The sequence below is a fragment of the Oryzias latipes genome, chromosome 5, assembly GCF_053564925.1.
Source record: "Oryzias latipes strain Hd-rR chromosome 5, Olatipes_Hd-rR_3.1".
NCBI classification, from domain to species: Eukaryota; Metazoa; Chordata; class Actinopteri; order Beloniformes; family Adrianichthyidae; genus Oryzias; species Oryzias latipes.
The window spans coordinates 6,720,659-6,737,784 of NC_136241.1; the positions used below are offsets into that span (position 1 = coordinate 6,720,659).

The 17,126-nt window shown below is 39.4% G+C and overlaps 1 protein-coding gene across 8 annotated transcripts in view; it reads right to left on the minus strand.

Annotated features, from left to right (window-relative positions):
- Nucleotides 1-1,880: 1,880 nt before the first annotated feature.
- LOC144992115 (inter-alpha-trypsin inhibitor heavy chain H3-like) overlaps nucleotides 1,881-17,126 on the minus strand; it is a 60,912-nt gene continuing 45,666 nt past the window's right edge. For 2 of the 8 annotated variants that reach the window (XM_078946927.1, XM_078946922.1), the window contains 11 exons: nucleotides 13,082-13,123; nucleotides 11,955-11,987; nucleotides 11,032-11,064; nucleotides 10,625-10,642; nucleotides 9,125-9,139; nucleotides 8,774-8,827; nucleotides 3,850-3,957; nucleotides 3,578-3,746; nucleotides 3,359-3,525; nucleotides 2,198-2,282; nucleotides 1,881-2,109 (listed from right to left, as the gene is read on the minus strand). In XM_078946927.1, the coding sequence (XP_078803053.1) occupies nucleotides 1,995-2,109; nucleotides 2,198-2,282; nucleotides 3,359-3,525; nucleotides 3,578-3,746; nucleotides 3,850-3,957; nucleotides 8,774-8,827; nucleotides 9,125-9,139; nucleotides 10,625-10,642; nucleotides 11,032-11,064; nucleotides 11,955-11,987; nucleotides 13,082-13,123 (839 nt within the window). In that variant the 3' untranslated portion in view covers nucleotides 1,881-1,994. The remainder of the gene's footprint in view (nucleotides 2,110-2,197; nucleotides 2,283-3,358; nucleotides 3,526-3,577; nucleotides 3,747-3,849; nucleotides 3,958-8,773; nucleotides 8,828-9,124; nucleotides 9,140-10,624; nucleotides 10,643-11,031; nucleotides 11,065-11,954; nucleotides 11,988-13,081; nucleotides 13,124-17,126) is intronic. The other 6 variants (XM_078946929.1, XM_078946923.1, XM_078946924.1 and 3 more) reach the window with 5 other exon arrangements.

Sequence of the window (17,126 nt, forward strand, 5' to 3'; positions counted from 1 at the left end):
TTGGGTGTTTTTAACATGTTCTCATGGCATTTTTCTGATGATGGAGGATATTTGTAAAGAAAATGAAGCTCAAACGGCATATTTGTGTATTTTTTATTGAAATTCAATCAGGAGCAGATGAGAAAATGTTGTTTGAAAAAGAGCTCATTTGTTATGTTGAAAATACTCTCGGTGGGCCACAGGGTCTGTGCTCTGCTCCATTCAGATGGATTCACCTGTAGACAAAGACCCATGGACATCATGGTTTTCCTCGTCTTAGCTGGAATCTGACTCAGAACTGTACGGGTGGATTTAGCTCCAAAATTACTCATCATTGTTGTTGCACCAGTAATGTTAGTGTGAGGGTGTGAGGCTGTAAGCTAGCACGACAGCAAGTAAACAAACTGGTGATGGGATTTGGGCTAAAAACGGTATAATCATAACTAAAAGACACTGGGAATGCTTTTACAATAGATCAGAAGACGATTGGAGTGGGACTCTAAACAGCTATGGGTTGCTTCAGGAGAAGAAAAAAACAAGGCAGTGCTTTTTTGTGTTTATTTGAAGCTGCAACTTTAGGCCCTTTTTTATTTTGTATTGTTAGTATTACTTTTGACATTGTTATTATTAGTGGTAGTACTGGAAATTGTAGAAGTGGATCAAATACACGTAACTGTAGATCTATCAGTCTTATGTCTTTGCCTCCAGCCCATCCGTCATTAAAGGATGCCTCATAGACTAATAAATAATAATAATAATAATAATAATAATAGCTAATATAATAGCTCATAAACTAATTCCTCATTGGCTAAAAGTCTCTAATGTGATTAGGACGGGCACATCAACTGGAGCTAAGTCTGTGTGAACCCAACAAAGTGAGAGTATTGCTGAATCCACACAAACGCACAAGTACAAAATAAAACCAATCCCTAAAAATGCTGTTTTCCAAAGGTTTATTTTTCCGCTGAACCTTTTTTCTTCAATGATTTGTGATCTTCACTGGTGTCCATGGATTACGTGAAATCTTTCCACCTTTATCCACCTTTGTCATGGTAGGAATGACACTCCAAAGTAAGGGTGGTGTCATCTAAGGGTTTAACCCACTTTTTTCCATTCAGGGTCATAGGTCACTGGAGACTTCAGCAACTGTTGTTCTTTTTACAGAAATGTAATGAGAACAAAGTAAGCATACACTGTCTGTTGTATTTAATTAAAACAGTGTATAAAAGATCATAAAATCTCTGAGAAGTCAAGATCTCCCTCTGTGCAACTATGTAGTCTAATGCATGGGTGGGCAAACGTTCTGACTCGTGGGCCACAAAGGGTTCTAAAATTGGACAGAAGGGCCGGAGCGGATGTGCGCCGTGATTTGGCAATCCGCCTCCAAAGAGAAAGAAATATTATAGAATCTGAATAAAAACGTGTTTTATCTTTGATTGAAAATGATTATGCATATTTTAAAGCTGAACATTCTGGTGTTCTCATCACAAAACTGTGACTTTTGATCTCAGTCTTAAGGCCAGTTGCACTAAAGGCTTGATGTCCTTCATGGAAAGAAGCAAACTTAGAAAAAATGCTGCATTCATGTGCTGGTGGAATAATCAGAGAAATGGAAGACACAACTAAACATTAGAAAAACAACCAATCTTCTAACACAACACCAATGCATGAGGAGTTTCTCCACCTAAACAAAAGTCACTTTATTTGTAAAGTGTCATCTATGGGGAGACACCAGAATTACAGGCAAAATTAGTCAATAAGACACATCAATATAATTGATTACAGTGTGGCGGGCCAGATTAAATAGTTTGACGGGCCATATGTGGCCCCCCCCCGGCCGTACTTTGCCTATCCCTGATCTAATGAGGAATCTGTGTGGAAAAAAACTGAAATGCTGCAAACTCCTTTACTCTGTTTAATCAGGAGGATGTCTACAAAGTATGAGCTTTATTGTCAATTGAATCCTTAACATAGTTTGTGTGCATCAAAAGACTTGAATTGAAAATTATTCCAGTTTAAAGCTGCTTCACGAGAAAATTGCTGAGAGGCCTTGGAAGGATGTGATCAGCTGAGGCGTGAAAGCACTCCATGAACCTTGGAGAGCCAAGACCGTAGTCAGTTGTAGTGGCACTACAACAGAAAAGAGAAAGGAGAAACTTTTGTCTCGTTAAACCAAAAAAAAAAAAAAGAGCAAATAATTGCTTATAAAAACATTTACCTTGTGACTTCAACTTCTGATTCATTGATCTTCACTTTGATGAGAGGGCTTTGCTGGGATATCTCATAGACTACAGACTTCAAAGCTACAGAAAAAAAAACAATATAGAGCGTCAGAACAAATATAACAACACTGAGTTATAACTGCTTAAAAAATTGTGTTGATGTGTTTTTCACTGTCATTTTGATGCAACATTCATTTGATTCACATTCAACTATAGGGCTGAAGTAACTAGATTTTATTTAAACTCAAACTCAAACTTTATTTTTTTATATAGCGCCTTTCATTTCAGTTAAAAACACAAAGCGCTTCACATAAAAGCAGATAAAACAGTCATAAAAACCGAAATTTGTTAAAAACAGCAAACAAAGGACAATCACACAAAGATTGGACCCCTCCCTCACCCCTCCACCCACCCACACCCCACCTACCCAGTTCCCCCAGTAGAACCCTGAACAGAAACAAAGAACTGCAGCTTAAAGAAGGTCTGATATGATGGGGATCCCTTTATTCCAAGGCCCAGCCCGACCACAGGGATCACTACCACAGTGCCCGCGCAGCACAGAGCAGCCCAGGGCCCACTCTACAACTATTAGACCACAGAGCGGGACCCCAGCCCGCCCAACGAGAACGGGCACTGCAGCAACAGCACCCCCTACAGGTTAAGCTGGTGGTGCCCCAGAAAAATGGATCCCCAAGAGGAACCGCTGGAGTTAAAAACATCAAAATAAAAATTATCATAAAATAACAACAATAAAAATAGATAAAAGATGAAAAATAAAATGAGATTTAACAATTTTAGTAATTAAAAAATAAAATACGTAAACTGATTAAAACATAACCTACGTATCATTGGTAAAATAACAATAAAAAGAATAGCATATTAAAAACACAAATAATAATAGTCCTTACAAATCTGCAATTTAGCAGCTATTGCATTAGAATAACCAGTACATTACAATGATCATACTACAGCGTCTCTCATAATCTCTTTGCCATTGAGAAACAATAACAGTCAACAATGCCAAGTTTTTGGAAAACCTTTTTCAAAGTTGCTGCATTTAGATTTGAGTAGAGTATCTCAGTAATAGCAGGTTATGCAGCACTTTTTTAAAACCCAGGTTTAAGTTCCAAATGAACACAATCACTCCAGCCAGTCACCTAAAAGTCCGTCCATGTTACTCTCCGATGGAATCTGTCTTAAAGCTGGCCACAGAAGATGCTCTCTGTCCTTCTGATGAATGTAGATGATCAGACGGATGTCCTCAGCTTCAATGTCTATTTCTTTTTCCGTCCTGATAATCGTTGAACTAGACAAATACGCACAACTTTGCATTAGTTTCAAACATGGTGGTAGATTATTTAACCAAGCAAAGCCACCTTCCAGATCTGATAGGATCCAGTCCCACATGGCGGGACACATTCTGTCCCTGCTGGACAGTGATCCCTTCAGCGTCAACCTCAAGCCGCTGATCACTCCCCACACGGATGACAATCTTACTGAAGCCTCCATTCGTTACTGAATCCAGTTCTCCGTTTATATAAAGCTCTGATAGAAACAAACAAAAAAGCAACAAAAGTTATGTAGGCATAATGATGATATGTCATATATCACAGTGTTTGTTTTTGACTGAGGAAGTCTCACTACTGACCCCTGCTGGGATGATGAAGAAGTTTAAGGAGGACAGTTCCAGATATATCAAAGCACAGTGGTCGAGATGGGAAATCTGATTTGAGCCAAAATCTGTGGGTAACCAGAGCTGGAGACAAAGAGACCCGCTGTCATGCACAACTGAAAAAAAATCTATAACACAAATCAACTAATATCACTTTAACAGCACAGTAAGGCTGCATCAAAACAAGTTTGATGATGAATGTTTTAAACCCTTGTGCCATCCTAGGCACTTTTTTTTTAACTTGTCCTGTCCAACAGCTAGGCAGGCAGATGAGAGCTGAGGGCCTCTTGTGTTGGACATATTTTACTTTAACAAGAGGGGTTATTAATCTTCAGACAAACCAAAGGTATACCTTTGGTTTGTTTGTTTATTCAGACATATATGTCTGAATAAACCCCTTTTGTAATTGAGGCCAAACTTTATTAATTTCAACCATGTTTGAAAATCTTGGGTGTTGGACCGGATGGAAAAGGAAAGAAGGGAAGAAAAGGGAGGATGTTAGAGAGAGACAGGGGTAGGAGGGTGATAATAGGAGGGGAGGGGGGATAAGACCATGCAGCAGCATAAAGCAACAACTTAACTGGTTGTTTATCATTACGGTAAGGTTCAAATGTAGTACAGAAAGGGCGGGGCCTGTCCTTACACACACTCAAATGTTATCAACACATCAGTTAGCTGCAAAAATGTCCCCAACGCCACATGGGAACAGGCAGGGAACCAGCGCCCCCCGGACGACCAAGACCGCCACCCAGGCCAGGACCAGCAGGACTACCGCGAGGCCCCCAGGGCCAGAGAGCAGGGAAGCACGGAAGGAAAGAGAGCGCCGCCCCAGCCCAGCCAGGAGAGCAGCCCCCCCGCCACGCCGGGAGAGCCCAACGCAGGGCCCCACCGGAAAAGGACGCCCACAGCCCCAAACGAGCACCCCATCACTACCCAGGAGTTCCGGGCATCCCCCCGCCCCAACCCCAGGTACGAGCCAGGACCCCCCAAGGGAGACCCGCTCCACACTCCAGGCAGCCACCCACCCGGCCCACGGTTGGTCCAGGGAGGAGCAAGGCAGGGGCCCACCGCCCCCACACAGGAGGGGGGAACCCCGGGGAAAAAAGGGGGCCCACAAGGGGTGTTGTAGATATGGCCCGACCAGGCTCGGCCACAGTTGGAAGGAGGCACTTTAACATTGGGAGTGGGGTCATCTAGACCAGGGGTCGGGAACCTTTTTGGCCAAGAGAGCCATAAATGCTACATATTTTGAAATGTAATTTCGAAAGAGCCATACAATAATGTAGTGTCCCTTCCCCACACTGAGGCACGGAGACTTAACCTCTTTTAAAGTTCTTTATTCCGATTACTGCAGACCGCAACAAACGCCCTTCAATTAATTCAGCAACTCCTGAATCTCTCCCGCCGAGACGAGAGCGCTTCTCCCAACTTTATATTCCCCTGCTCCCGCGTCAGCCCTCCCATTTCCCTTATTCGGCCCATAGCTGAACCCCATTGGTCCAAACTACCTAACAACAGGCTGAGCGACAGAACTGAGGGCCAATCAGATCTCTGCTTGACGCGTTCAATGAACTCCAGAACTTTTAACGCGGCCCAACAGCCATCCAACTCAGTCCGCGACAATATGTTTAAAACTAAATATACAAATGAATGTGTGCATTTGATTTAATTTCAACATTTTTAAAGTAAAATAAGTCTGTGGATTATTTTTAATAACATTGTTATTCTGTTGCTAATAAATGATGAGTATTTCTCGTGGTAGTTTTGCTGATGGTCTAGTCTGGTTGATACGTGGTGAGTCTCTGCTTCATGCAGGCGTTGAGACTTTAAACGTGATCTTAGGTCTGAATGTTCTGTAAATGTGAGACTGACTGCTCACATGCAGACGCAGAGACAAACACACACTCACACGCTGCAGTGAGTGACCTGAAGCGGGTTTTACGTTTTTACAATCCCTGCGCGATTCACCTGCTGCCTGTCCCCACAACACCTCAGCCCCACCCTCTGCTTTCTCCCTCACACATCCCGTCCCCGCATCTGCGCGCTCTTTCTCAGAGACGGGAGCGCGCAGTTTTAGGCACGGCAATTCACAGGTTTCCAGCTGGTACAAACTCTGTGAAATAATAGATAATAGTAACTGATAGCGCTGGCGCAGATTTCTCTCTCTAAGCACTGCTACTACTGCGCGCCTCTGGCATCGCATCGCGCCCGAGAAGGACTGGTCTAATGGAAAAAAAAAACTATAATTAAAGATTTGTCTGCGAGCCACATGTGACCATCAAAAGAGCCATATATGGCTCGCGAGCCATAGGTTCCCGACCCCTGGTCTAGACCCACTAGACAGTGCACTAAACCTTTTTTCTTCAATGATTTGTGATCTTCACTGGTGTCAATGGATTACATGAAATCTTTCCACCTTTATCCATCTTTGTCATGGTAGGGAGAACACATCAATGTAAGGGTGGGGTCATCTAAGATAGCACAAGGGTTACGTACGCAATGCTACAGCTGGAATCCTAACAACACTGGCTAAGTATGCATAAAACCTTCTAACCTAAACTCAATAAAGTGAAATAAATCAACATTTTTTAAACAAGTGCTGCTCTGTTTATGTCAGTATATAAACTGTTTGTTTTCTTCATTGTCTTTGCTTTATTCTTGCTGTGCATGACGGACAGACGTTGTGAAAGTAAGATACAGGAGATACAACAGGAGCCTAAAAAATGGTAAACAACAAAGAGAGAGTGTTAATTGGCCTACATCATGCAAAATCAACTTTTTAAAATTGGTTAGTTTCAAGCGTTAATTGTAGACAATACGAGAAAAACTCATGACTGAAATGATGAAATGCATAAATAAAAAAGGACATACTTAAGTCACATTTGATTAATTAAATAAAACTGAAGTCAAGCAGAGCTTGATTTTTTACTTGAAAAGGAGGGGGAAGAGGTGAATCTTTCTGAGTTAATTCATTTCATAGTTTTGCATAGTTTTCATAATCTGGTTCTGATAAGATCAAGTGCAGATTTTTTCAATTAACAAAATCCAGTGCCTAGAAATGATAGATGATCTTCAGAAAACATTCATTCATGATTTCAGTAAACAGTAATGGTAACCGTTATGTCATAAACATTAATTATTATTAGAACACATTATCACATTAAACCAGTAATTATTGCTACACATTGCAGATCAAGTAAAGAAAATAAATAGCTTATTGATTGTAATTCAAACATTTCAGTAATCATTATAACACATTACAGTGAAATCCTTATTGGTTGTAATTAAAAGAGCTTTGATTATTTCACCCCAATCAAGTTCAAACATGGATTTAGAATTATTCAAACAGCTGTTGATCCTTAACTCCTCTTATCTTGTGAAATCAGAGTATCTTTATACCTTTTCTTGAACATTTGGATATCAGAACATTTTTTGATTTCTTTACTGAACTTGTTCCAAAGTTTAGTGCCACACACAGAAACTTTTCTTTGTGTTTCTTATCAGTTGGATGTTGAAATTCCTACATCCCCACACTTTGTAGCCTATTTTCTAAGAACTGTTTCTGGATATTAAATGGTAACGATTTCCCACTGACTCTGTATAGAAGTTGTGCGGAGTAAAAATCAACAAGGTCATAAAGTTTGAAAAGTCTGGGTTGATTAAATAAATTGTTTGTATGATCAAGATGTACAATTATGATGGCTAATTTTTGAAGTAAAAAGAGAGAATGTAGTGTGCTCTTATAAGTATTCCACCAAATTGTTGTACAGTAGTTGAAATATGGTAATATTAAGGAGCAGTACAATAAATATTTACTGTTATATTCTAATATGTTTTTAGATTTATTGATGATTGAGACACTTTTTGAGACTTTAGTGTGTGTCTGTTGTGTGGCCACCAACTTAGTTTATCAATAACAACCCCTGAGAATTTGATTTCACCACTGTCATATCTATATCCTACAATCTTTTCAGTTTTTACTCTTGAATTTATTTACAATAGATATCAGCTCATATTCGTCCACATCAGAGATAAGGATTGAGTGTGGGATTCTTTCCATGGTGGATTATTGTCTTTGCTGGTTTTGCATTTTGCAATTTCTGCTGCCAACTCTGGACCCCCGTTAACAAAATAGTTATTGAGGCTGTTTGCTGCTTTATTAATGTTATAGCTTTGACCCTTTTCATCTGTAGAGTAATCTGGGTATTTTCGCTTTTTTGTCCCATTTTTAATGATTCTATTTAATATTTCACAAACTTGCTTTACATTGTTTTTTATTTTCATTCAGTTGATTACTGAAGTACACTTTTTACTGTGCCATGTTATTTCAGTTAGTTTATTCTTGTATGACTTATATCTTTCTTCAGTTTCTTTTGACCTTTCTTTTAAGAGTTTTTCATGGAGGTTATTTTTCTTTTTACAAGCATTTTGCAGACTGGTGTATTATAAGGTTAATTACCCACACAAAAAAATCCCAAAGTGGTATTTTGCTCCATTAATTTATAAGCTTTCCTCTTAAAACCTGCTCTCTGAGTACCAGCCACTCCCAATCCACAAAAACGAGCAGGGTCTCACATTGTGACATCACAAAGTGAGGAACAGCCCCTTCCAGGAAGAGTCTGTGCTGCCAACCCTGAAAATGAACTCACTCATGAACTGACAGACCAATCTGGGTTCTTATATAAAAGAATATCTCACAATTCAAAAAAAAAAAAAGATTCCAGCAAATCCGGCTGCTATAGTTTCTGAGTAAATGTGATTCCATATGTAAATATTTAACTGCACACTTTTCTGCAGATGTCTTTTTTTGCCATCTATTATGTCTGGAGGATATAGAGAAAGAGAAAAAAAAGGTTAAATGAACAAGTACAAACTATGAATGTAACTTTGAAGTACTTACCCATGGTGGTTAAATCTGAAGCTGTTGTTGGAAGTTGTTCTGTAAAACCTCCAACTAAAAAAAGAAAACCAAAATCAAAGATGTTTCACAAAATAAAGCATTTAAAAATATGTTTTACTTTAACATAATTCTTTTTGAGACAGTGACAGAATTTTCTGACTGTTCAGTCTCTCTTCTATACATATCAACAGAGAACTAGCAAACAAATTAAATTTGAGCTAATATTCTAAACTTTATCCAGATTTAAAACTAATAATACTGAAGCATTTATTGCACCATTGTGGGAAAGCCAAGACTGAGTAGCTGTGTGTGCAAAAGGGACAGACGAAAAGCAAAGAAGCAGAATAATACCTGGCTCTGTGAAATCTGTAAAGACAAACATTTCAAGAAACAAAATGTTCTGTATTTTTTGCACATAAATAAAATTATTCAACAATATGTTTTCAATTATTTTCCAATAATAAAATCTTAAATCACTGCATAAAGTCCCACTCTCCCCGTTGCTGAGAGTTAGGAGCAGGAAGCTCGTAGCCTACCTAGCCTATTTTCTACGTCACAAATAAGCTTTTTTTCCAGTCGCATTTTTCTGTCTGCTCCTGCTTCACAACAAATTGAATAAATATTATGTTTTACATCAAAGAAAGCCACAAAAACATGTCAAAAACACAATATTTAATCAGAGCGGGGCTTAAGGTGACATATATAATTAGAAATTACGCTTTTATGGTAATGACTGTTATACACAACACATACATTAATCTTTATGACTGCAAAATATTTTTTTTTATGCACATGACTAAGGGGTTGGAATAAAAACATTTTTACTTGATTTCTTTCTTCCCAATATTACAAACACAAGCAGACTGTCAGCAGCAGTTCTGTGAAGATGGTCTACATTTGATTTTTTTCCTGTCTTTTAGCTGTTGAAAATCCTCATCTGTGACAAATCAATCTTGGTTTCAAACTTCAACACATTTTTGTCCCATTTATGTAAGAGGCAAAAGGGTGTAAGGAGTGAAATGCAACTGATTGTAGAACCAGTTTTGTTATTAACCTATGACATCAGGCTCCATTGACTATCACTCACCTCAATGGGCAAACGAAAACCTCCTAAATTAGGACTATGATTAGGTTAAAAACTTCTAAAAATTATTTCCTTCATCTTCTTGCGTTTATCTCTTTCGGAGTCACAGGGCTGCTGGAGCCTATCCCGACCACTAATGGGCAAAGGCAGGGGACACCCTGGACAAGTCATAAGTCTGTCGCAGGGTCACCTATATCACACACCTATGCACATATATGGACAATTTGGAGTGACCGATTAACCTATGGAGGATATTTTGGACGGTGGGAGGAAGCCGGAGTCCCCGGAGAAAACCCACGAATGTACGGAGAGAACATGCAAACTCCACACAGAAAGGTCCCCCATGGTTGCTCTGTTTCATGTCCCCCAGCCAGGACTTGAACCAGGGGCTTTCTTGCTGTGAGGCAAGAGTGCTAACCACTGCGCCACCCTGCAGCCAATCTGAGCATTATAATCAAATGAAATGCAAAGTGGATTTTATTGTGTTATGGACACATTTTTGTTGTACTATGTATTAAAGGAAAGCACACATCTGACCTTTTTAGATAAAAAGACTGTCAGTGCTACACATTTACCTGATGGAGGTTGTAACAATTTCTTCTCTACAATAACTTTGCTGGGTTCTGATTTCTGCTTGTTTGCTGTTGTTTTTGTAAAAGTCGTTTTCAAGCTTCAACATAAACGTTTTCCCAATTATAAAAATTTTCAAATTAAAAGAAACCGTAATCATAACAGATCATTAAAAAAACAAAAGCTCAGATATTTACCGTAGTCCTCTACCAAATCTGAAAAACAGAAAAAAATTCCATATTAAAATAATCTTCAGACCAAATATATTTTAAAAGCACGAACAAACAAATTAGAAAACGCACAATTTAGTGAGAACAATCATGATCTTGCAAGGAGTTATTAATTTTAGCTTAAGCCAAAAGCTCTGTGGTTAGGAATAACTACAACATAGTATAAATTTCTAGTACACATTTTGTGGTTTTCCACTATTTATACTCAAGACATCTGCTTAGAATTAGTTTTCAAGTGCTGCAGAGAATACGTGTAAACCACTCAACGGTTTGGGGCCAGAATCCTCTGTTTGGGCCGTGTACGGTCGTTACGCCTCAGAATTACAACACATCCTTACTACAGTGAACAAAGCAGCTCAGATACCAGTACTTACCGTAATACGAGACATCATCGGAAACGCTCCTTGCTTGAAAGCAAAAAGATATTAACCACGGTTAAATCTCAAACAAATCATTTTGCAAACAAAGATTTATATATAACAACAATATTCTAACAACCCAAAACAAATCTAAGACACATCAGTTTTTTAGTGCTACAGAGACATTTTAGCAGTTCAACTGATCAAAATTAAGCATAAATCAGTAATGCCATTATTGAAAAATTTCAATTTATTTGTTTGAAGGATAAGCCCCTTGAGATGTGTCATCTGGTTTTCAAGGGGGTCCTCAAAAATGCAAAAAAGTGAACGATTTGAAGGTTAATTAACTTTAAATAATGAGAAAAGTGGCTGAGGAATGTTCAAATATTTATCTAGGTATCCTGGGTGTCTCTGTCGTCCAGAAAACAACAAACCTTTAGGATAAAAGACCATTTATAATGAGGCATTTTTACCTTTTTTTCTTCTTTTTTTTTACATAATAAAAAATACAGCTCAAAATGTTACAATCTGCAAGTCTTCATTCAGGTTTGAAGGAGCGAGGCACCATCAGAGCTGAATAACATAGTGGTCTTTGTAACACCACTCTGTGTTCCAGGCTTTCGTCAGTGACTTCTGTGACATATTGCAACGCTTTGTTGTCATTATAATCTACGACATCCTGGTCTACTCTGACACGCTTGAGGAGCACGTTGCACGTGTTCAGCACGTGTTCAGCATGTGTTACAGCGGCTGATCCAGCATCACCTGTATGCCAAAGAGCAAAAAGTGTGGGTTCCATAAGACCTCCGTTTCTGCAGAGAATACGTGTAAACCACTCAACGGTTTGGGGCCAGAATACTCTGTTTGGGCCGTTACGCCTCAGAATTACAACACATCCTTACTATAGTGAACAAAGCAGCTCAGATACCAGTACTTACCGTAATACGAGACATCATCGGAAACGCTCCTTGCTTGAAAGCAAAAAGATATAAACCACGGTTAAATCTCAAACAAATCATTTTGCAAACAAAGATTTATATATAACAACAATATTCTAACAACACAAAACAAATCTAAGACACATCAGTTTTTTTAGAGCTACAGAGACATTTTAGCAGTTCAACTGATCAAAATTAAGCATAAATCAGTAATGCCATTATTGAAAAATTTCAATTTATTTGTTTGAAGGATAAGCCCCTTGAGATGTGTCATCTGGTTTTCAAGGGGGTCCTCAAAAATGCAAAAAAAGTCACAAGACACAAACAGAGGAGACTTTCAGCACATTTCTCTTTAACTTTCTCATCTCCCCATTTTTTAACAAGATACAGCTTTGTTCCTCAAATATAATCACCAAATAATTACTACAATGAACTGTTACATGATGAGAAAAGTGATCCAGAAATGATAAGAAATGTGCTTAACGAATGCAGAACACCTTTAGTTTTAGGATAAAGAAATATATATAATAAATAAAGATACTTCAGAGTTTCTAAATATGCATTTATAAATTAAAAATTATGTTAGGAATGTTGTTGTATACAAAGTATAAAGGATCATTGCAGACTAATTGACACAGTTGGAACAAAACTGTGATTTCTACGGTGGCCCTGAAGTGTAAATCACATCAACAAATCACTGGACACAAAAACATTTTAACGATCACGACGATCAAAAAAGGACACCAGATATTTACAAAAACAGTATTACATTTTGGGAAACAAAACAATATTCCAGAAATTAAAACATAAAAACTGAAACGAAAGGGGATCTGACACGACTCCTAGCCTTGCTTAAAAGCAAAAAGATATAAACTACGGTTAAATTTCATACAAATAATTTTGCAAACAAAGATATAAATAAGACAACAATATTTTAAAGACACAAAACAAATCTGACACATTAGTTACTTCAGTGCTACATAGACACTTGAGCAGTTCAACTGATCAAAATGAAGCATTAATCAGTAATGCCATTATTGAAAAATGCAGAAAAAGTGAACAATCTGACAGAATATAATTAACTTTAAATAAAGAGAAAAATGACTCAGAGATGTTAACATATTTACCTGGGAATCCTTGCTGTCCCATTTGTCGAGAATTTGACACACCTGAAGGATAAAAGAACATTTATAATGAGAAATTTTTACTTTTGCTTTTTTTTTTACATAATTGAAAAAATGTTTACGATCTGACTGGCTTCATTCAGGTTTGAAGGAGCGAGGCTATTCAGTGCTGAATAACATACACAATAAAAAATAGGAACAAAATAAATATGGATTGCCCCTCTCTTATTTTATTTGCTGTTGCTTCTCTCTCTTACTGTCCATATCCAAACACAGTAGCGGTTCTACACTAACCTATTCCCTGGGCGAGTAACCCCCCCCCCCCCCCCCCCCCCCCCCCCCCCCCCAGCGACCTCTGCCTCAAAACACACACAATTCCGCGACATCCTTTTATGTTCCCTGTTTATATTTGCCCACTTTAGACAAAAAAAATGCACAGATTTTATAAACTCGTACTACAAGGGGGTCAAAGTCAGTCGCACAGGGGCCCTAAATCCAAAACACACTAAACTAACACAGCTAAACTTTTAAACTTTTAAAACTTACATAACATAGATATGAACAAAAACAGCAATATTAATCCAGAATAATTCAAATTAAACCTCAAATAAATAAAATATTTTTTCCATAAATTATACAAATATGAGCATGCATGAGCCTGGAAATAATAATAAGAAATAACAAATCAAATAAATTCCTTTTCTTTTTTGCTCTTCTTTACTTTTTTTAGAGCTGGACTTCTGGCATCATTTTTTTTAGCTATAAGTTCATTTCTGCTTGGTGTGTGACGTCCTGTGTGTGTGTCTTTGTGTCTTTGTGAAATGGATCAGCTGGGTTTGATTTTTAAAACCCTGTTATTGTGAATATCATGTTTAGGTCTTATAAACATTAAACAGTAAACCATAGAACTCATCACATTACTCCAAATATATTTGGCTTTTCCTAATTTTGTGCAACACCAGCAGTAGAAATCCTCCAAAAAATCTCAAGACTTTGTAAACAAATGATGGATTGTTTATTTATGATCTCTTAAAGCGCTGCTGTTTTCCTGTATTACCTGATGTCTTTATGTCAAATAATTTATAACACCAACTAAACGTCAGGCAGACGTAAAAAATACATTATTATGGAAAATAAATAAAGACACGTCATAAAAATGTCTACAATAGTTAATAAAGAATGACATTATTAGCATGAGCTGAGTCATCTAAAGCAGCAGTCCCCAACTGTTATGTGGCAGCGGACCATTTTTTTTTTGTATTTTTAAACCGTTCTGTCCAACAATTGAGCAAACAGATGAAGGCCTTTTGTGTTGGACAGGTTTACAGGTATTACAAAAAGAGGTTATGAATGTTCGGATAAACAGGTTTTAAATTTGTATAAACCTCTTTCTGTTTTTTATTATTTCTTATTTATTTGGACATTTTGTGTTTTAAGTATATATACATATTCTTTTTATTAAAGGGGATGGAGGGTATGGACTCCCAAACTGTTCATAGTTAAATAAATAAATATGGCCTTGTGCAATCAAACAATCAACCAATAAATCTCTTATAAATAAATAAAAACATCATAAAATTGTGAAAAACCTGCACAGTGATTTTAAATGAGCCATTATATTATTGAATATATTTCATTTATCCTTAAAAACCTGTTCATTATTTGAAAACAGCTTTTTAATCATGTTGAGTATTATAATTTTTTTCCCCCTCTCTTTTCTCTTTATTTTGTCAGCTACAGAGCTGACAAAAGATCCTGGAGAATTGCGTGAGGATTTTAGGATAAAACCCATGCAAGTTCCAATGCAAAAAAACATTTTGCATTTTCATTTATGACCCACCATGGTCCGCGGTCATAGAAGGATCGGGCAGTTTTTTGTTGGGTCTGACGGTTTTAAGATGACTTTTGGGCTGGAAAACCGGGACACTATCTGGCAATCCTGCACAGAGAACGAGAGTCTGGAGTATTTCAACGGGTACTTCAAGACGTGGACGACCAGCGCTTAAAAAATAATTCCTCTGTCTCTATTTGATCCTCTTAGGTCAGCAAAGCCGTGTGGATGTTGCAGAAATATCTCTCTGACTGGTACACCACAGAGCGGGTATCTAGGAATACGAGTCAATTTCAAGGGATCAGCCAAAATGCATGCAGGTCCCACCCACTTTCACTGATTGACAGACAGACTCATTCTGCTGAAAAAGCTCATTATGAAATAAATAAGTCATTCTGAAAAACAGCAACATGAAATAAAAACAAAGCTACTTTGGAAAATATTGATTTTGAAATCTGAGGTTCTGAAAAAAAAGAATTCTAATAACATTCAACATGATTAAAAATGAATATTTTAAAATCCTGTTTTAAAATAATAAATAGGTTTTTAAAGCAAACTGATATATTTTTTAATAATATAATGGCTAATTTAAAATCAGTGTGCAGGTTTTTCACAATTTCATGATCTTTTTACATATCTATGAGATATTTTTTGGTTGATTGTGTATTTGCACAAGGTCATGTATATATTTATTTAATTATGAACAGTTTGGGACTTCATAGGAGAGGGGGAAAGTGTGTGTGTGTGCGTGTGAGGGTGTGTGTGTGTGAGTGTGGGGGTGTGTGTGTGTGAGTGCGGGGTGAAGAAAAATGGGGAAAATAAAGAAGTAAGGGGAGAAAGTGAAGGGATACAAGTGCAGAGTTGCCAATTTGGATATGTTATGATTTTAAGCTTTGAAACAATTATGCTAGATCTGCAGAAAGACAAATATTACATCCAAAATGGAAATTCTGACACTAAGAAAAGCGGAAGACATCTGTCCATCGATGCACTGTGGGTAAGGAGGAGGGATAAAGCAGACAGGGAGCAGTGTGGCAGTGTGCACGTGGGGGTGCAGATACATGTATGCTGCCAAAGTAAATCATGTGATCATGGGAGGAACAAGATCCTCCCCAGCCCGAATAGGAGGGAGAGAGGGGGAGACCCCCGGACCAGGAGCGTCCCCAGCGACGGGACCCACGCAGCCAGGTGCAGAGGAGGCCCCCCTACAGGGGCCCCTCCGACACCAGGAGGCATAGGCGAGCCCGGCGTCAGGACCCCAAGCCACAGGGCAGGCGCGCTCAGCCGTACCGGGGCGGCAGCCATGGGGGCTACCAGACGCTGAACACAGAGACGCGGGCCAAGGAGGAGGCCAGGGCCCAGAGGAGCCCCCACCACCCAGCCGGAGCCTCGTCACTGCAGGCCAGCCCCGGTGCCCGACCCAAGCAACCCAAAATATACGACCCAACCACAACTCCACCCCTACTTTCCCCCACACTACACTGCCCGCTACAGGCCCCCTCACCCAATACCTCCCTCAACCCCTCCTCCCTTATTCCCCTGCCCTTACCACTCTGGAAAAGGGATTGTTACCCCCAGCGGCTACTGGTGAGGTAGCCCCCAGGCCTGTCCCCACCCATGCACTCTCACACACGTGGAGATTTTTTTCTGGTTGCCCCCGTCGCTACACAGTAACCCCCTCCAGCCCACCGACCCCCTGGCATCACACGCCCAGCCACCGCCTCAGCTAACAGGGTCCCCACATGCCAGGCCGCCCTGAGAGGACCAGGCGGGTGAAGACCGGCCGCCCCTCCCCAATCCCATCTGTGTATTGTGGTGTGGGTGTGCGATGAGTGTGCTGCAGGTAAAATGGAAGGTCTTCAGTGGGGTGGCGGGCCCAGCTGCTGCCGAGCAGCAGAGCCCCCCCCACCCCGGGGTCTCTCTGTGTTTTGTGTGTATGCGTCGTGTGTGTGGTGCCAACATGCAGTGTCTGGTGTCTAAAGTGAGAGTTAAAATTGGGGGACGGACCGGTGAGAGATGAGCCCGGATTTTTCACTATGCCCCCCTCCACCAGACCATCCCCACAAGACCCTAGATGAATCAAGGTATTTAATATGCGAGTAAAAGTGTAACGGAGGGCGGGTGGTGACGAAGCCCCCGAGATTCACCCGCGGTCAGCCCCGCCAGCATATCCCACCCGTCCAACTCCCTGAGCCCTTTTTGCATGTGAGCAAAATT